This window comes from Amblyraja radiata, chromosome 2, assembly GCF_010909765.2.
Source record: "Amblyraja radiata isolate CabotCenter1 chromosome 2, sAmbRad1.1.pri, whole genome shotgun sequence".
Taxonomy (NCBI): Eukaryota; Metazoa; Chordata; class Chondrichthyes; order Rajiformes; family Rajidae; genus Amblyraja; species Amblyraja radiata.
Window position 1 is genome coordinate 78,662,007 of NC_045957.1, and position 21,954 is coordinate 78,683,960.

The window sequence follows — 21,954 nt, forward strand, 5'->3', positions numbered from 1 at the left end:
GGAGAGAGGCAGATGGAAGATAGATGGAAGCAGGCAGAGGGAAAAAAAGAGGCAGAGCCAAGTGAGACAAGAGAGGATAAGGGTGAAGGTGAGGGTAGAAATGACTGCTGGAGGATGATAAACAATAACACAAAGTCTAGCAATGCTGGTAACTGAGAGGTAATGGGCCTCTCACACTTAGAAGATTTTTCAGGGACGGCTGGCGACTGTCAAGTCACCGGCAGTCGTCTGAAAAACCGGCGACTGGGACTGCGACAGTCAGAGTGGAACACACACACACATCGCTTCCTTCACCAGCCGGTTATGCAGTGGGGGGACAGGGCAAGCGGGGAGAGTGCTGTCTTAGTGAAATTCAAACGGGGCAAAGCCAATGTGATACAGTCAAACACCACGATGAACAGGAAGGTTGGTGCTGTAATTAAGACGGTGAAAGCACGTCTAAGTGGGACAGGCCCATTAGAAAGATGATAATAACCCTCTGGGTAAAAAACAAACTTTCCTTGTAAATTCCCTTTAAATATGCCCCCTCTCTTAAAGTTGTACCTTCTCATGTTTACCTTGGGTAAAAGAATCTGAAGAAGGGTCTCGACCCAAAATGTCACCCATTCCTTCTCCCCAGAGATGCTGCCTGTCCCGCTGAGTTACTCCAGCATTTTGTGCCAATATTCGGTATTAATCAGTATCTGCAGTTCCTTCCTACACTATCTATCCTATCTATAGATCTCATTTTTATATACATCTCTCAGATCGCCACTCAGCCTTTGACACTCAGAGAAAATAATACAAGTTTGACAAACCTCTCGTTATAGCTAAGTGCAAAATGCAATAACGTGCACCACAAGATATAGTAAATATGACTGTAATCATGACCTGAATTTCTGTTGTAGAGATATTAATTGAGGGACATACCTATATATAAGGTAGGATATCAAGGATAACTCCTTTGCTATTTTTTTTTATTAATAATGGTGTCAGTATCTAATATCTACATTAGAGACCTCACAACTATTCAGTTTTAAGCTTTGTCTGAGAGCCAGCCCACACTTTGCCCATCACCCCTCAAACCTCACTAGAGCATTGGAAAGTCAGTTTGGATTTTTTTCATCAATCTTATTCACTACATTGCTGTTTATGCAATGCCTCTTGATCTTTTAGACAGATGCCAAAATATACTCCTGCAGTAAATTAATTTTTGAAGCATAGATATTATTGTTATATAGATAAATTTGTGCAGTCACTTTCAAGATAACAAGGACCTACAAACATGAATGAAAGCAACAGTTGAGGACAATTTGGCTCTAGATAGAACTGTGTTCTATACCCATAAGCCACACAGTTATTAGTGAAATTTGTAAAGTATGTTAGTTATTTTTAGTGTCATTTTAATTTAGAGGAAGTTTGGCATTAAAGATTAAACAAATCAAATTGATTAATTTATGAGAAAGAGCATTAGAAAGCATTAAGTAGAGGAGATCATAGAGTCTTTGAGTGCTCCTTTAACAGGGCATGTACAATCTCATCTGTGTATTTTGCAACATCAGTTTAATTTCCCTGGAAAGATTCTAAATAAACTCTTTGTGATTTACAACCTTAATTTGACAACTTTCTACAACATTTAGACAAGCATTCAAGCACTGATTTTTTTTTCCCCTCAACTGATTGTCATCACGATTAATGATTATTTCTCCCACTCAAATTGTTCAAATGATATTGAATTAATCTACAATGATCATTTGGGGATTATAGTCACAAATAGATCATACTATCTATCCATTATAATATATTTTAATGGATATATTTAATGGATAAGACCCTTCTTCACATTAAACCTTCAGCCCAAGGTTTAATGTGTGTAATTTTCCTGAAGATTTTGAGTTCCGTTAAGATGAAACATATTTTAAAATCCATTTATATTCTGCTAGGCATAGCTAAAAACTCTCTAAGTGGGCAGTCATCATTATTCTTGCCACAAGCATTGCCAACATTAGCTAACATTAAAAATAACCCTGGAAGATCAATGTGAACTTATCTTGTAAAGTATGTTTGAATCCCATAGTCATTTAGAAAGAAATTTAGCAAATCTCATTCTAGATCAGTTATCATGTTAACTGCAAATACAATAATCATGGCATGGCAAAATAACAAACATGCCCATGTGGTTATTGCCCATGAATGAAAATAAATCCAAACAGCAAAAATCTATAGATGCTGGAAATCTGAAATAAAAACAGAAAATGCTTGACAATGCAGGGCAGGATCTGCTGTCAGAGAAACACTTAACTTTTTAGGTTGACACAAGGAGCTGCAGATGTTGATGCACCAAAAAAAGACACAGTGCTGGAGTAGCTCGGGGCAGCAGGCTGCATCTCTGGAGGATATACATAGGCAACATTTCAGGTCAAGACCCTTCTTCAAACTTCTGACTTTAGATTGATAATCTTTCGTCAGAATAAAAAAAGTGAGAAAGCAAGCATGCTTTTAAGTTGCAGAGATGCGGAGGGGCAAAAAAAGAAAAGGAATATCTGAGAAAGGATGGAAATCAGGTGAATCCGAGTTCTCTAAATGCAGTTTAAGAGAGGGTGGTGGAAGCTTGTTAATAATAGTTCATGTGTCAGTGAAGGTGTGAGCAGTCGGCAATGATTACAAGCAGAAGCTTGAATGCACAGTGAATTGTGAAGAGGATAAGAATAACTTTGAAGTGTATCTAGATACCTGAGTGAGATAGAATGGCCCTGAATTTAGTAGTGTTATGATTTGACATGAATAATACAGAGAGGCAAAATATAATATAACAGGCAAAATCCTGAAGGGGTTGCAGGAACAACCAAATAGATATTGTTGAAATTTTGGAGAAATAGAGTGAGAATTATATTGTACTGAAACAAGCCCCTCAGCCCCACTCCCTCTTCTAACTCTGACAAGTGAACCAATGTTTTATCTAATTGGATATCTCACCCTGGAAACCATCTGATGTACCCTTCTGCACCAGTCTACATAGTCAGACCTTACCAACGGCCTTGCTAAAGTTCTATGTAGACAATAAGTACTGCCCTCCCCTTGTCAATTCTCTTGGTCACTTCTTCTAAAAGACTTATTCAAATTCATGAGAAATTATATCGCCAACATAAGAAGCCATGCTAATGATTCCTAGTCAGCCCTTGCCTCTTCTATTTCTTTTTGAATATCCTCCAGTAGTCTATCACTGCTGATATCCAGAATTCATGACAAAGGAAACATAATGTTGTAATCCAGAGCAACAAACTACACTGAAGATAGACTCAAAATGCTGGAATAACTCAGCGGTTTAGGCAGTGTCTCTGGAGAAAAGGAATAGGTGACATTTCCGGTCGAGACCCTTCTTATGGCTGGGAGTCAGGGAAAAGGGAAGCTAATGGTATGAAAAGGTTCAGAACAAATCAACACCAGCTTCGATGACCGAAGGAACATGGTGCTCACAATGGTCCATTGTTGACTATGGAAGAGATGACAATGAAGGAATATATGAATGCAAACAGTGGAACTAGCAGGATAACTAGGGTGGGGAGGGGCAGAGAGAGAGAGAATGCAAGGGTTATTTGAAATTGGATAAATCAATATTGATTTCTCAGATTTCAAGTAACCCTTGCCTTCCCGCTCTCTCCGTCCCTCGCCCACCCCTAATCAGTGATTTCTCCAATTTCAGAGATGAATAAGGCATAGGAGGAGGGAACACGTGGCTGCAGAAGATGAACTCTGATAGGAAAGCAAGGTGAACCATGAAATCAGATAGGTGGGTAGATGGAAACAGTGAGGGAAATGAGCCCAGTGGGGGGAGGGTGTGGATGATAGACAATTGGAGTAGGCGGAAGAAGGGGAAATCAATTGGGTGACAAGGAACTGGGGTAGAGGGCGTTGAAAGAAGGATACCTGTGAGTTGACCTGGGCAGATCAGAAGAAGGGAGAGAGGGACAAATGGAAACAGATCGCCAGGAAATCACTCCACAGATGCTGCCTGGTCACTGAGTTTCTCCAGCAGTTCATTACTTACTCAATATTCTAGCAGCTGCCCTCTTTTGGGTCTCCCTCCCTGATTTAACAAACTTAACAAATACATTCCAGTAATCATCATGTCTTGAGACCATTGGCAAATGCAGTCAGAGTCTTATGCTCGGAAATAGGTCCTTCAGCCCAAATTACCTATGCTGACCAAAATATTCCATCTATGCTAGTCCCATTGCTCACATTTGTCTCATTTCTCTCTCAGCCTTTCTTGCCCATGTACCTGTCCAAATATATTTTTTAATGTTTTTATTGTACTTGCACAGCTACTTCCTCTGGATACGCAATTCAAAAAGAACAAGGATAATACATGTGCAATGATGATTTCCTTGTTTTAGCAAGAAGCGGTCAGATTTCCAAAATTAATAATGATTATTCAGCCTTTTCAACATCTAACAAATGATTATTAGTTTACCCCAAGGATTATTTAATTAGCAAAAGCACAAAAGGGTAATTATGCTAATTTGTTCCTTAATAGGAGAAACACTAAAGCCAGCACTGAATTAATTGATTTTTGGCTGAAACTCCACCAAAATGCAATGCAGCTCAAAAGGAATCAATAATTTTGAAAATGTTTTATAGAAACTTGGGCAGGAAAATTAACAGATGAGAAAGGAACAACAGGAAACTAAAATGAGTAGATAAATAACTGTAGGTACTAGTTTACAAAAAAAAGACACAAATTTCAGGAGTAGCACATCAGGCAGCATCTCTGGAGGACGTGGATAGGTGACATTTTGTGTCGGAACCCTTCTTCACAATGAAATGGATGCCTGAGAGTGTTGTAATAACACCATAGAATGAAGCTGATATAGACAAGTTTTGGCTCAAATGTCTGCTAAACATGATGGCAATTAAATTAAATCCATCTATCTGTACATGGTCCATATACCTCTATTCCTTGCTTCTTCATGTGTCTGCCTAAATGCCTCAAACAATTATATTTGCTTCCATTAACTCCCCTGGCAGCACATACTAGATACCACATTACAGAACTACCAGTTATTGTGTAAAAAGATTACCCTGCAAATCTACTTTAAACTTTTCCCCAACCACCAAAACTTAAACCACCACCCTGTTTCACCACCCTGACTGTTCCCACTATCTGTGCCTCATAATTTTGTATACTTCTATCAGGTTGCCAATCAGTACCTGATTGATGCTCCAGAGAAAACAATCCAAGTTTGTCCAACCCCTCCTTATGGCTAATTCAGTATTCTGTATTCAGTATACAGTATTTACTTTAATGTCATTTTAACTGAGTACTTACATACACAGTTGAAACGAAAAAATTGTTTCTCAATCAGTTCCCATCAGTGCGGTTAATAAAAACAGAATAAATACATATAGCTTTAAAAATTAAAATTACCATATCTAAATTAGGCCTAAAAATGGACATAAAAACAGACATTCAGACCGAACAGTGGCTTTGCTGTGCTAATACAATCCAATCAAGGCAACGCCATGATGAACCTCTTCTGCATCCTCTCCAAGCTTACATCCTTCTTACAATGCGAAACAGACAACATAAAATAATATAGATTTCGACAGCAATTTTATATTTCTTTGAAGAGCTCAAAAGGCATTTTACCACCAATAATCAACTCGCTGAAGTGTAGTCACAACTACAATGCAGAAAGTACAACATCAGATCTGCATAGAGAGAGTTCACATATAAATTCAATGCTAGCATTTACACTATTTCTAGAGGACTGGTATACAAAAACAGAGATGTAATGCTGAGGCTCTATAAGGCGCTGGTCAGGCCATATTTGGAGAAGAGTCATAGAGTCATAGGGTGATACAGTGTGGCCTAACTTGCCCACACCGGCCAACATGTCCCAGCTACACTAGTCCCACCTGCCTGTGCTTGGTGCATATCCCTCCAAACTTGTCAGTTTCCATGTACCTGTCTAACTGTTTCTTAAACGTTGGAATAGTCCCAGCCTCAACTACCTCCTCTGGCAGCTTGTTCCATACACCCACCACCCTTTGTGTGAAAAAAATACCTCTCAGAATCCTATTAAATCTTTTCCCCTTCCCCTACTCTGGTCCTCAATCCCCCTACTCGGTGTAAGAGATTATGCGTATCTACCCAAACTATTTCTCTCATGATATACACATCTATAAGATCACCCCTCATCCTCCTGCATTCCAAGGAATAGAGACAGTCTACTCAACCTCTCCCTATATCTCAGACCCTCTCGTCCTGGCAAGATCCTCGAGTACTGTGAGCAACTTTAGGCCCCATATCTGAGGAAGGATGTGCAGGCTCTGGAAAGGGTCCAGAGGAGATTTACAAGAATTATTCCAGGAATGAGTGGGTTAGCATATGATGAGCGTTTGATAGTACTAGGCCACTACTCACTGGAGTTTAGAAGGTTGAGCGGGGACCTCATTGAAACTTCCAGAATAATGAAAGGCATAGATGGAGTGGATGTGGATTGGATGTTTCCACTGGTAGGAGAGTCTAGGACCAGAGGTCATAGCCTCTAAATTAAAGGGCACTGTTTTAGAAAGGAAGTGAGGAGGAACTTCTTTAGTCAGAGGGTAGTTAATCTGGGAACTCATTGCCACAGAGGGCTGTGGAGGCCGTCCGTGGATATTTTTAAGGCAGTGATATCAAATCAAATAAAATTTATTCATAAAGCACATTTAAAAACAACCCACATTGACCAAAGTGCTGTACAGACCAGAGCAATATGAGTTACCATGCAGCACATAAATAACATAAACACAACATTATAGAATTTAACATTAAACATAAAACCATCCCCCCACAGCGGAATCAACGTTTCCCACTGTGAGGGAAGGCACGAAGTTCAGTCCTTTTCCTCTTGTTCATCCATGGTCGGGGCCTATTGAGGCCTCTGCTGTCGCCGCAACGGCGGCCCAATGTCGCAGGCCCTCTCGCCGGATGATGGAACCTGGCTCCCGAAGTCCACGCCAAGCTGGGTGGAGCTCCAATACGGCGATCTTCAGCAAAAGATCCCAGGGCCCCGCGATGTTAAAGTCAGCGCTTCCCACGGCTGGAAGCTCCGCAGACCACAGCTCCACAGTGTTAAAGTCGGCAGTCCCAGCACCCAGGAGCTCCACATGGCGATCCCCGGTAAGGCATCGCCTGCTCCGTGATGGTACTTCAGTGCTGCGCCGCTGCTGAAGCTGAAGCTCTGGCCGGTCTCCAGCAGGAAAGGCCGCGCCAATCCAGATGGTAGACCGTGAGGAGGGGGCGAAAATGTGGCTCAGAAGAAAGACGCATCCTCGACCAGGTAGTGATTGAGAAAAACAGTTTCCCTCTTCCCCCCCCCCCCCCCCCCCCCATCCCCCACATAAAAAGACTAAAAGACCTCCAAAACAAAACTTTTTGACAGACTAAAAATTTTTTAAAGGATGAAAGGACGAACAGCTGCAGGCGAGGCTGCCACACTCAATGGCACCACCACTCGGAGTGGTGACAATAGATAGACAAGTTCTTGATTAGAATGTGTGTCAAGGGTTATGGGAAGAAGGCAGGAAAATGGGATTAGGAGGCATTGAGCAGCCATGATTGAATGGCAGAGTAGACTCGATGGGCTGAACGGCCTAATTCTACTCCTACAACTTGTGAACTTGTGAACTTTGGAAAGTAATGTGATAATGACTAGATAATTTGTTGTGGAGGGAAGAATTAATATTCACACAGGCACCAGTTGTAAATCACTGGTTCTTCTCCAGAATATCTGGAATCTTTTATGTTCTCCATAGATGGTCCTTCAGTTGAACATCCCCATCCAAAGGATAGTTCTACTCACTATCATTGAAGTGTAGACTGAATTTGTATTTGCTCATGCGAGGATATCGCACTTGAATATAGAATTTGTTTACACCTAGTCCCTAAAGGACCTGTCCCATTTGGGAGACTTCCACTGCGACCTTTGGCGAGTTTGCCCGATACCCATAGTCGCTGCAAGGTCACCACGAGGTCATAGGAGATCTTTGTCACTCTCCTTCATGCTCGAGAGTTGCCTCAGCGTAGTCGAGGCTACAGCTAGGTTTGGCGGTCGCAAGAAAGACAACTGAATTGTTAAATTAATTTTTATTCGGAAATTCACTCTTCAGTTTACAGGCTCTCTTGACACTTCTGGCCATAACGGTGGTCAGTGCTGAACTGTCCCGCGAAAACAAAACTGCGCGAAAACAAGCAGCCCCTCTCGGGTCACATGACAGCGGATTCCGACCGCCGGGTTCGATACCTGCGTGTGCCAGCAGGCGCCGTTACATGGCCCCCCCAGAATCCGCGGTACGGAAACGCACGGGTAACTGGACTGTTCGACCGGAACGCGTAGTCCGAGGTCGCGGGGCAAGCGTAACAGTAGGGGCCGGCAAAACAGAACCAGAGGGGCACGAAAAACGCAAACGAGGCACGGGCATAACAAAGGGGACCGGAGAAACATAACCGGGGGTAACAGGTGCAGAGGGCGGCAAAACGGCCGGTGGACATCCTCCACGCCACGGAGTGGCCACTGTCACCGGGCTATCCTCGTCGACGTGTGCTGGCTTAAGGTGGCTCACAGAGACAAACTCCTCCTTGCCACCCATGTCCAACGTAAACGTCGAGGCACCAGTCCTCAGCACCCCTCGAACGCCTTCTCCGCCTCCTTGGACCAGACCAGGTCCTTAGGTTTACCGGCCAGGCATTGGAACAACAGCCGCATGATGGCGGCTGCTGACGGGATGAATCGGTTGTAGAAATTAACCATCCCAATAAACTCCTGCAGGCCCTTGACAGATAGAGGCATCGGGAAGCGACGGATAGCGTCGACCTTCTCGGGCAGTAGCTGCGCGCCATGGCAGGTAATGCTGTGACCCAGTAATGAAATGGAACGCAATCCGAACTGGCACTTCGCGGGGTTGATCATTAACCCATGTTTGCGCTACTGGCCACCAGAATATCATCGAGGTAGATGAATATGAACGGCAAACCCCGACCTTATCCATTAACCTTTGGATTGCTTGAGCAGCGTTCTTCAGGCCAAAAGGCATTCTGAGCCATTTGAAAAGGCTGAAAGGGGTGATGATGGCTGTCTTTGGGACGTCGTCGGGATAGACCGGAATTTGATTATACCCGCGAATAAGGTCGACCTTCGAGAAGAAGGTTGCGCCTTCCAGATGAGCCGAGAAATCCTGGATGTTTGGGACTGTGTACCGATCTGCTGTGGTTACCGTGTTCAAATGCCTGTAATCACCGCAAGGTCTCCAACCCCCGGACACTTTGGGCACCATGTGCAGCGGGGAAGCCCAAGGGCTATCCGACCGCCGGACAATCCCCATGTCCTCCATAAGCTGGAACTCGTCTCATGTGATGCGCAGTTTATCGGGCGGGAGGCGCGGGCGTGTACCGGTAGGCCCTCAGTGGGAATGTGGTGGACCACGCCACAACGGGGCGCGGCCCCGTCGAACCGGGGTGTAAGCAACCCAGGGAAGCCGGCGAGCAGGGCTGCGAAAGGTTGCTGGATCTCAGCTACAATGTCGAGTTGCTGTTGGGGCGTGGACGGATTGCACGGCTTGGCAGGGCACAGGTCCGACACAGTGACCATGCGTCCGCCTCGCACATCGACTAACAGGGAGAACGCGCGCAAGAAATTGGCCCCCAGGATCGGTTGGGCAACGTCAGCAACGGTAAACTTCCACCTGTACGGGCGGGTGTCGAAATTTAAGTCCAGGGTCCGCGTAATGTAAGTGCGAATGTCGCTCCCATTAACAGCCGAGAGGACGGGTCCTGCCTTACCGACGCGAAGCAGGATGCTAGCAATGGCACCGGAGTCCACCAGGAAACGGTGGCTGGAATGGCGATCACGGACGTAGAGGCATTCGTTTTGGGCCGATCGCATTCGCCTCTATGGACGATCAGCCGAGGCATTTCCCTGGTACGAGCAGTGGCTCCGGCATCTTCGGGCTTCCTGTCCGTAGCGTTGATCGTAGTAACACCAGCGACGTTGGCTGTAGACCACTGGAAGCGGCAATGCTTCTTCGGCGCTGGGCTGAGCTTCTTCTTCCTCCCTATGTCGTCTCGGTTGCACCCGCGCCAGGGGGCTGGTGAAAGCACACGTCCCACAATTCATCACCTCTCTCCGCAAGCTGTTGGGGGTCGCTGAAATCAGTGAACTGTGAGGAGGATGCTATGAAAATGCAGGGTGACTTGGACAGGTTGGGGGAGAGGGCAGATGCATGGCAAATTAAGTTTAATGTGATGAATGTGAGGTTTTCAACTTTGGTATCAAAACCAGGAAGGCAGATTACTATCTAAATGGCGTCAAGTTGGGTAAAGGGGAATTACAACGGGATCTGGGGTTCCTTGTTCATCAGTCTATGAAAGTAAGCATGCAGGTACAGCAGGCAGTGAAGAGAGCGATTGGCATGTTGGCCTTTATAACAAGAGGAGTCGAGTATAGGAGCAAAGAGGTCCTTCTGCAGTTGCACATAGCCCTAGTGAGACCACACCTGGAGTATTGTGTGCAGTTTTGGTCCCCTAATTTGAGGAAGGACATTCTTGCTATTGAGGGAGTGCAACGTAGGTTTACAAGGTTAATTCCCGGGATGGTGGGACTGTCATATGCTGAGAGAATGTAGAGTTTGGGCTTGTACACACTGGAGTTTAAAAGGATGAAAGGGATTGAAACATATAAGATTGTTAAGGGATTGGACACGCTAGAGGCAGGAAACATGTTCCCGATATTGGGGGAGTCCAGAACCAGGAGCCAAAGTTTAACAATAAGGGGTAAGCCATTTAGAACGGAGACGAGAAAACACTTTTTCTCACAGAGAGTTGTGAGTCTGTGGAATTCTCTGCCTCTGGATACTTTCAAGAGAGAGTTAGATAGGGCTCTTAAAGATAGCAGAGTAAGGGGATATGTGGAGAAGGCAGGAACGGGGTACTGATTGGGGATGATCAGCCATGATCACATTGAATGGCGGTGCTGGTTTGAAGGTCCGAATGGCCTACTCCTGCACCTATTGTCTATTGTCTATTGTCAATTGTGAATTGTTTTCTGATTTAAACAATAAACCAAATTGTCTTGAATTGACAACTTAAAGGTTGCTGTTATTATTTTCCTTTGATACTGGTCAGGGAATGTCTCATTCTTGTGTGGTTTCAATAGACTGAATCCTGGCAGTGAGAAATCTCAAAAAAATCAAAATCTTTAATAGATGGATCATCAAAATCTACATAAAGACTATGTAAATACAAAGAAGCACTGCTTGGTTGGGTGAAGCTCGGGTATGCAGCTGAAGTAGGTTTTGTTTGGAAAGGAGATACTGAAAATTTGCTAATGTTACTTTGAATCCCTTCATCCAAATCATTGATGTATATTGTAAACAGCTGCGATCCCAGCACCGAGCCTTACAGTACCCCACTAGTCACTGCCTGCCATTCTGAAAGGGACCTGTTAATCCCTACTCTTTGCTTCCTGTCTGCCAACCATTTCTCTATCCATGTCAGCACTCTACCCCCAATTCCATGTGCCCTAGTTTTGCACTCTAATCTCCTACGTGGGGCCTTATCAAATGCTTTCTGAAAGTCCAGGTACACTACATCCACTGGCTCTCCCTTGTCCATTTTCCTAGTTACTGCTTCAAAAAATTCCAGAAGATTAGTCAAGCATGATTTCCCTTTCGTAATTCCATGCTGACGCAGACTGATCCTGGTACTGCTATCCAAATGTTTGGCTATCTCATCTTTATAAGTGACTCCAGCATCTTCCCCACCATCGATGTCAGGTTAACTGGTCTATAATTCCCTGTTTTCTCTCTCCCGCCTTTCATAAAATGTGGGATAACATTAGCTACCCTCCAATCCACAGGAACTGATCCTGAGTCTATAGAACATTGGAAATTTATCACCAATGCATTCACGTTTTCTAGAGCCACTTCCTTAAGTACCCTGGGATACAGACCATCAGGCCCTGGGGATTTATCAGCCTTCAGGCCCTGGGGATTTATCAGCCTTCAGTCCCATCAGTCTATCCAACACCATTTCCTGCCTAATGTGTATTTCCTTCAGTTCCTCCGTCATTTTCCCTGCAGCCCTTTTTGAAAAGCGGCACAACATTTGCCACCCTCCAATCCTCTGGCACCTCCCGTGTATTTAAGGAAAATTAATAAATCTCAACCAGGGCTCCTGCAATTTTCTCTCTAGTTTCCCGCAATGTCCTTGGATATATCTGATCTGGCCCCGGAGATTTGCCTACCTTCAACAATGATGTAGCGTCAGTGCTTCCGCGGCGCTAACCCCAATTGCTCTCATGACATTTCCAGCGACTGCTCCAATTTCCTCCATCCTACTGTCTTTCTCCTTGGTAAATACAGTGGAGAAATACTCATTGAGGACCTTGCCCATCTCCTGTAGCTCCACACAGAGGGGGCCACTTTCTATCCTGAGAGGTCTCACTCTCTCTCCGGTTACCCTTTTCCCCCTTATGGATTTATAATATCTTTTGGGATTGTCTTTTATGCTACCCGCCAGAGCTATCTCCTGGCCACTTTTTGTCCTTATGATCTCCTTTTATTAGTTTGCTCCTCAGTTCTCTTCAGTACACTTTTAAAAACATCCCACTTGGTCGATGTTCCTTTCCCCTTAAATAACCTGCTCCAGTCAACTTGAGTGACACCTTCTCTCATACCCTCAAAGTTGGCCTTACCCCAGTTGAGCATTTTAACATGTTGAACCTCTCCGTCCCGATCCATAACAATATTAAACCTCATCAATCTGTGGTCACTTGTCCCAAAAGGCTCCTCCACACACACTTCGTTAACCTAAGCCAATTAACCTACGTACCTGCACGTCTTAGAAATGTGGGAGGAAACAGTAGCACACAGGGAAAACCCACATGGTTACAGGAAGAACGTGCAAACTCCTTACAGACAGCACCTGTAGTCAGGAGCGAAACCCAGGTCTCTGGTGCTGTACGGCAGCAACTCTACCACTGTGCCACTATGCTGCCCTTTTGTTTTACAGATACAATGCAGAAACAGGCCCTTTGGCCCAGTGAGTCTGCGCCGACCTATGAGAACCCATACACTAGTTCCATCCTACACACACCATGGACAATTTACAGAAGCCAATGTGTGTGGAAACCGGAGCACCCGGAGAATACCCTTATGGTTACAGGGAGAATGTGCAAACTCCGTAGAGACAGCACCAGTAGTCAGGATCAAACTCGGATCTCTGGCGCTGTACAGCAGCAACTCTACCACCGCACCACCGTGTCATTAGGTTCTGATGTAACGTCGTAAAAATTTCAAAAAATTGTCATTAAAAAGTTTTGTTCCTCTCGTACTTATTCCTTCACAATCCGATTCGAACAATTTGAACTTCAAACAAGTCATTGGAGAGCAATTTTGTAATAAGTGTTCTTTGGACCCCCCCAGAACTGGATGAGGACTCACACCCCACCTCCTCCCCCCCCCCCCCACCCCCACCCACCCCCCCAGCACCTTGTTAATTTTTACAGATTTCTAAATGACACCTTTATATTTTTAGATTAACAATTCACTTCTGTGTAAAATATAAAGGGCTTCTAATGGTCACATTGTAAAACGTATGGCCTAACACAAGCCTTTTAAACTTTCTGGGCTCAGAGTATTTGACCCTAAGCATGTGAATAAAACAGTTGAAGTTGCAGGATTAAATTGCCCCCCTCAGCCTTTCAAGTACCATTGTTTAAATTGATGTAGTTTTTTAATAGGAACTGCTCTTGTACTGTCATGTTTCGTTGAAATTGTTATTGAGCTTTTTATCGTGTTCTGGTTTGGTGCTTATGTAAATGGTGTTATCAGTGTGCATTGCCAAATTAACCACTTCTATTTTTGTCATTCAATGCACCTAATTTAGGGCCATCATTTTACAATGATTTTTTGACAAGAATTGAAATGATTTGGTTGACAGATAATCATGAGTCATTTTAGTTCATTTCCAAATCTGCCAGTCTGATTTACATTAGCATATATATGCAAAGTGAAAAATAAAGTCAAGTCTTTGGTAATTTCTTAAGAAGAACCATCTTCACAGAAAGGATATGGAAGCTTTGAAAAGGGTGCAGAAGAGGTTTACCAGAATGTTGTCTGGATTAGAGGGTTTTAGCTATTAGGGGAGGGTGGACAAACTTGTATTGTTTTCTCTGGAGTGCCAAAGGATAAGAGGAGACCTAATGGAAACATTTAAAATTATTGGAGGCATAAATAAGGTAGACAGTTAATACTTTTCCCCAGGATTGAAATGTAAAAGCCTAACAGGCATAGCTTTAAGATGAGAGGGGCAAAATATAAAGGAGATAAGTCGGTCAAGTTTTTTACACAGAGAGTATTGGCTGCCTGAAATGCGCTGCCAGGTATAGTGGTGGAGATAGATACGGTTGGTACCATTTAATAGGCTTTTAGAGAGGCACATGCATGTGCAGGGAATAGAGGGATAAGGATCTTGTGCAGGCAGAATAGATTAGTTCAATCTGATATCATGTTAAGCACAGACATTAAGAGCTGGAAGGCCTGTTCCTATGCTATACTGTTCTAAGTTCCATGTAACCATAAAGAACAGGAACTGAGAGGAAAATTAAGTCCCTCTAGATGCTTCATGCATCAATAAGATCATGGCTAATTTTCAACATCACCTCCATTTTCCAACCAGGTACAATACCTCTTAATTGTCTGTTTCAAATATCAATTGATCTCAGTCTTAAACCATTGAAACGTTTGAGCATCCTGATCCATAAGCAAATTGAGCAGTTCCCCACCCTCTACAAATTTTTCACCCCTATCTCCCAACAACAAGATCAGTGACTTGAAATAAAAATATTAAACAAACATTAACTGAATTGTTGAAATAACATGTATGTAAATTCTGTTGAACTCCATGGTGCACACAAAATGCTTATGTGCAAATTTTTATTTTATTGACGATCCAGGTACTCGATTGATAAAAGCAGTGACCAGGAGAGATACTTCACCATTGATGAGATTGATGGAACGATTGCTACCAATAACATACTGGACAGAGAGGATATTTCCCAGTATAACATTTCTGTCCTGGCAACAAAAGTCAGTAAGTACTCCATACACATGGCTTGTGAGGGTTCTAAGAAAACATATTGTACTTTGAGTGCTAACTTCAAAAGGAAATAATTGTCAGAATTCCTGCCTCTGTTAAAGTAAGCAAAACACAAATGCTTAAACAAATTTGAGTCTAAATGTTGCTCAAAATTGTGAAGTAATTTGGAAGTTCAATACTTCTGGTGCAACCACCATTTCGAGGAAGGGCAGTAATTGAGCAGTGTGTTAGAACATAACCTTACATATGACAATCCTCTCTCTTCAGTGTACTGAAATATTGAATGCAAGATACTTGTATGTCTTCAACATGATACTCCACGACATCTGGAGTTATCAGTTAGGATTTATAATTATGAATATAATTATTTAGGATGAAGATGGTGAAGGATCAGCAATGACTATTGATCACCCTGCTTCAAAACTGATGCATGAACCCTTGTATAATTTGCCAAATGGTAACATGTTGTAAAGTTGTGTTGATCAAGTTAATCATATCTCTATCAAACACTGGTATCATATAAATATATTGGTTAATAGCTCTAGGTATATGACCTGTGCCGATAAAACACTACAAGTAAAAAAATATTACAGAGTACAGAGCAGAGAATCCTTTTAGTGTGAAGGAATTAGGAAGGAGTAAGCATTGAATTTAGATTTTAATCGAATGTTTTGTATTTGGATATGAAAAGCAGTTGGACAGAGAGGCAATACTCTTGCAGAGAATTTTCGAGGGCAGATTAATTAATTTAGAACATTGAATAAGTATGGATTAATGATGAATAATGGTGTGGGTCTGACGATGTTGGCTGCCTTTTTGAGGCAGCGAATTTGATAGATTCTTTCAATGGTGGGGAGGTCAGAGCTGGTGATGGATTGTGCAGTGGTCACAACTTTTTGCAGTCTTTTCTGTTCCTGGACGTTCAAGTTGCCGATCCAGGCCACGATGCAACCAGTCAGTATGCTCTCTACTGTGCGCCTGAAGAAGTTCAAGAGAATCCTCATTGACATCCCAAATCGCCATAGTCTTCTCAGGAAGTAGAGGTGCTGATGTGCCATTTTCATAATTGCATCAGTGTGCTGGGACCAGGAAAGGTCTTCGGAAATATGTATGCCCAGGAATTTGAAGTTATTGACCTTCACCTCCATCGTCCCATTGAAGTAAACAGGATTGTGGGTCCTCATCCTTCCTCTACCGTAGTCCACAATCAGTTCCTTGGTTTTACTGAAGTTGAGAACCAGGTTGTTGTGCTGACACCATTTGGTCAATCGGTCGATCTCACTTCTATACTCAAACTCGTCACCATCTGTAATTCATCCAACAACAGTGGTGTCATCAGCGAACTTGATTATGGAGTTTGCACTATGTCCGGCTACACAGTCAAGGATATAGAGTGAGTAAAGCAGGGGTCTGAGCACAGAGCCTTGAGGTGCTCCAGTACTGATTGTTACTGAGGATGAAGTGTTTCTGCCAATTCAAACAGACTGTGGTCTGTGGATGAGGAAGTCAAGGATTGCAGAGGGGTGCGCAGAGACCCAGTTCCGTGAGCTTGGTAAGCAGCTTGGAGGGAATGATGGTATTGAATGCCGAGCTGTACTCAATAAACAGCAGCCTGGCTTAAGTGTTTTTATTGTCCAAGTGGTCCAATACAGTGGAGAGCCAGTGTGATCACATCTTCCGTTGACCTTTTGTGACGGTATGCAAACTGTAGTGGGTAGAGTTTCTTGTTGAGGTACGAGTTGATATACACCATAACCAGCCCCTCAAAGCACTTCATCACCACAGATGTTGGTTCCACTGGTCGATAGTCGTTGAGGCACGTCACCTTACTCTTCTTGCGCACTGGTATTATTGATGCCCTTTTAAAGCAGGCGGGAACCTCAGACCTCAGAAGTGAGAGGTTGAAAACCAGGTGGAAACCTCAGACCTCAGAAGTGAGAGTCTTGAGTACAGAATACAAATTTATAACATGCTAACTACACACTAAAGTGGAAGTGTAAACTGATGCAAGGAAGGACATTTAATCGTTTAGATCTTCGTAATCCAAAATGCTAACTGGCACATGGTTCTCACACAGTGAGTAGCTAATGTGATAGTGCGGCACTGATAATACCATTGGTTGCCAAGCATCACTTCTAAGAACTTTACATCGTGATAAAAGGCAGCCAAATAAATTCTCTGCGCCATGAGATTCTATGTGGACAACTACTTCAAGAGATATTGGTTTGTTCACATTTCTGAGCATGAAATTGGTTATTTGCCATATTTCCGAACAAAATAAAGGAAGGCCATGTAGACCAGCAGATCAATTCCATGTCCCCATTAGTTATCCCCATAATGTAACCTCTCCATGATCCCATTAACTGCCCCAAGATTCTGCAACTCACCCACACATAAGCTTAAATTGCACAAATGTTATAAATAAACTAAACTAAATTAAACTAAACAATTACCCTCAGGCAGGTGTTGGGAGGTAGGCCAGCAGCACTTTGAGCTGGCATCAAAAATAAACTTCTGGCTTCTAATTACATAGAACAACACAGCACAAGACATTTGGTCCACAATGTCTGTTTCAGATGTTATGCCAAGACCGTCTTGTATCTACCTGCATATAATCCATATCCCTCCATTCCCTGTTTATCAATATATCGATCCAAATGTCTTTTAAACACCACTATCATATCTGCCTGCACCACCATCCCCAGCCACACATTCCAGGCATTCACAACCCCCTGTGTAAGAAATGTGCGCTACACATTTCCTTTAAATGTTGTCCCTTTTACCTTAAAGCACCTTCCCTCTAGTATTTGATTTTTCCATCCTGGAAAAAGACGTTCTGACTGTCTGTCCTATCTATGACTTTCTTAATTTTTTAGACTTCTATCAGGTCTCCCCACAACCTGCAGCATTCCAGAGAAAACAATCCAAGTCTGTCCAACCTTTTTCTGTAGCTAACACTCTCTAATCCTTGCATCATTCCGGTAAGCCTCCCGGCACCCTTTCCAAAGCCTCATCTTTCCTGTGATGGGGTGACCAGAACTACATGCAATACTTCAAATGCAGCCTAACTAAAGTCCTATGAAACTGCATCCTGATTTCCTGACACAACATATGAAAACAAGCATACCATATGCCTTCTTTACAACTCTATCTACTTGTGTTGCCACTTTCAGGAAGCAGCAGAGTTGGACCCCATGATCCCTCTGCACATCCATGCTATTAAGGCTCATGCCATGTATATATTCCCCTTCATTTGATTTTACAAAGTGCAACACCTCACACTTGCTCAGATTAAACACCATCTGCCATTGATCTGCCTATTTCTGTAGCTGCAGGATCCGTCTGTGAAGGCTCCATCCAGTGTCGTAGCATTTTGGAGCAGGAGCTGATCAGGTCCTTCTGAGCAACCTTAGGTCGAAGTCAATGTCAAAGTCAAATGTATTTGTCACATGCACCAATGAAGGCACAGTGAGATTTATTTGCCATGCAGTGATACACTTAAAAAAAGAACACACAATACACAATAGAGTTCAACACAAACATCCACCACAGCATTCCTCATTGTGGTGGAAGGCAACACAGTTCAGCCAGTCCTCCTCTGTGGTGGAAGGCAACAAAGTTCATCCAGCCAGCCAGTGTTCATTTGCCATGTACACCTAAATTTCACCCCAACCACTTGATTTCCAATAACCATCCAAGCATTTTGCCCTTGTTTAAGTCTTAAAATAGCAGAGCTGAATTTCAAAAAACTGGTAATTTCTCTTGTGTTTGAAATTTAGCAAGCATGACTTCTCTGTTGTATCTGTTGGGTTAATTCATATGTGTTTGAGTCTTTCACATATCCTGCATCAATTTGGTAAACAGATCTGCAAAGGTTGCTTTACGAATTGATGTTTTGCTGCTTTGATATTTAAATGAGGATCCTGGAATGCGAGAGACTGCCAGACATTTTGGGTCACTTAATTTTGATTAATTACTGTATATACTCAAAGCATTAGTCACGGCATTTGTTGTGCTAACTGGGTAGCATTTTCATTTAATCAGAACACCAGGCAATAAAAATAATTATATTACTCAGTTAAATTGAATAACATTTCTAATTTCTTGGAAAATAAAATAATTTATGTATATCTTACATTATTTTTGCATATTTTTAATTAACTATTTATAAATTATTGGAAAAATGGTAATGCCTGTGCATATGTGTGGGCTGTAAAGGTTGAAGCAAGGAGAAGCAGAATGATTTACAGTGGTCAGCTCCAATCATTCAGCCATGTTGAAAATTAATCAAATAGTTTTGAAAGGATATTGTGACTTTTCGTATTCATGAGAATATGCTGACATCCTCAGATTACCTTGAGGAATGGCAGAAGTTTTGTGTAATACTGCTGGTATTTTATCTAACCGTTAGGTACCATTGGTGAACTTGGAACATCACAGGCTGAAAACTCTCTGGAAATTTGTGAATATCCTGAAATTCTAGAGACTTTTTTGGTCTGTGCGATATTTCAAATCTGCTCTATTGTTGCACTCCATGAATCCAACTAGATAGGAAGAGCTTCCTGCAACTTCTTAGTAGTTGTGCCAAAGAACCTTTGAACTGGATATGAGTTAGTGTAGACTGTGACTTCAGAATCTAATTTCACTTAAATGGAGAAAAACTGCCGTGAGAGAACAAGGTTAATTTCAGATACTTCACTTTTTTAATTTAACTGTACAAAATTGTTAATAAATGTTTTGTGAAAATTAATTTGATTCTGAAAAGTTCCTGAATATATCTGAATATCAGAGACATTGAGAAGCATTCAAAGCCCTTGACAGCAATAAGCCAATAAGCCAATTCTTTCCAGCATTTCCATAAGGAAGGCTAACTAAGTCATGTTCTGTCATTTGGTGACACTTAGAACCAGATGTCCTGCACTGCGTAGGACCACGTTAACCATGATTGAGCCGGCTTTATTCAAGAAGATAGAGGCATAAAACCCTAGTCATACAGCGTGGAAAGGCCCGTCATCATGCCCATGCTAACCAGTGAACTCCATATTACTCACAATTTCCAGCACTTGGCCCAGAACTTTCATTGCATTGGTGATTCAAGTGCACAGGTGGGCTGCCATTGCCTGAATATTAACAATTTCAGCAGGAATCCCAGCAGACTCAAGACACAGCCAGGGACTCCATCCAGACCAATTGCTTACTGCCTGCTGTGGTGACTTTTGGTGCAAGCACACCTGCAGCTGATGTTCTTTCACAGACCTACTGTTCAGAGTGGGCATATAATGCATATATCTTATTAGGGAGGAACCGGCTGTTGCTATTGATATTGCCAGCATTTGCTTTGTAACTCAATATGATAAGTTTTAAACTACAATTTGAGAGGGAGAAGGGAAAATCGGAAGTGTCAGTATTACAGTTAAACAAAGACACAAACAACTTCCCTGATGTACTAGTGGCCAGAGGATCTAGAGTGATGGAGGAACTGAAGGAAATTCACATTAGGCAGGAAATGGTATAGGGTAGACTGATGGGACTGAAGGCTGATAAATCCCCAGGGCCTGATTGCATCCCAGGGTACTTAAGGAAGTGGCTCTAGAAATCGTGAACGCATTGGTGATCATTTTCCAATGTCCTATAGATTCAGGATCAGTTCCTGTGGATTGGAGGGTAGCTAATGTTATCCCACATTTTAAGAAAGGTGGAGAGAGAAAACAGGGATTTGTAGACCAGTTAGCCTGACATCGGTAGTGGAGAAGATGCAGGAGTCAATTATAAAATATAAAATAGTGGCACATTTGGTAAGCGGTAACAGGATCCAAGTCAGCATGGATTTACAAAGGGGAAATCATGTTTGACTAATCTTCAAGAATTTTTTGAGGATGTAACAAGGAAAATGGACAAGAGAGAGCCAGTGGATGCAGTCTACCTGGACTTTGAGAAAGCATTTGATAAGGTTCTACAAAGGAGATTAGTGGGCAAAATTAGGGCACATGGTATTGGGGGTAGAGTACTGACATGGATAGAAAATTGGTTGGCAGTCAGGAAACAAAGAGTAGGGATTAACGGATCCCTTTCAGAATGGCAGGCAGTGACTGCTAGGATACCGCAAGGCTCGATGCTGGGACCGCAGCTATTTACAATATATATCAATGATTTAGATGATGGAATTCAAAGTAACATCAGTAAATCTGCAGATGACACAAAGCTGGGTGGCAGTGTGAACTGTGAGGAGGATGCTATGAGGATGCAGGGTGACTTGGATAGGTTGGGTGAGTGGAAAGATGTATGGCAGATGCAGTTGGACAAATGTGAGGTTGTCCGCTTTGCTGGTAAAATCAGGACGGCAGATTATTATCTGAATGGTGTCAAATTGGGAAAAGGGGAAGTACAAAGAGATCTGGGGTCCTTGTTCATCACTCAATGAAAATACGCATACAGGTACAGCAGGCAGTGAAGAAAGCTAATGGGATGTTGGCCTTCATAACGAGAGGAGTTGATTATAGGAGCAATGAGGTCCTTCTGCAGTTGTACAGGGCCCTAGTGAGACCACACCTGGATAATTGTGTGCAGTTTTGGTCTCCAAATTTGAGGAAGGACTGTCTTATGTTGATAGAATGGAGCGGCTGGGCTTGTATATTCTGGAATTTAGGATGAGAAGGGATCTTATTGAAACATAAAAGATTATTAAGGGATTGGACACGCTAGAGGCAGGAAACATGTTCCCGATGTTGGGGGAGTCCAGAATCAGGGGCCACAGTTTAAGAATAAGGGGTATGCCATTTAGAACGGAGACGAGGAAAAACATTTTTACCCAGAGTGTTGTGAATCTGTAGAAT

The 21,954-nt window shown here is 42.8% G+C and overlaps 1 protein-coding gene across 3 annotated transcripts in view; it reads left to right on the forward strand.

Moving 5' to 3' along the window:
- The window catches only part of LOC116990921 (cadherin-12-like), an 878,073-nt gene that overhangs the window by 750,872 nt on the left and 105,247 nt on the right, over positions 1-21,954 (forward strand). For all 3 annotated transcript variants that reach the window (XM_033049096.1, XM_033049088.1, XM_033049079.1), the window contains one exon: positions 14,979-15,115. In XM_033049096.1, coding sequence (XP_032904987.1) covers positions 14,979-15,115 — 137 coding nt within the window. The remainder of the gene's footprint in view (positions 1-14,978; positions 15,116-21,954) is intronic.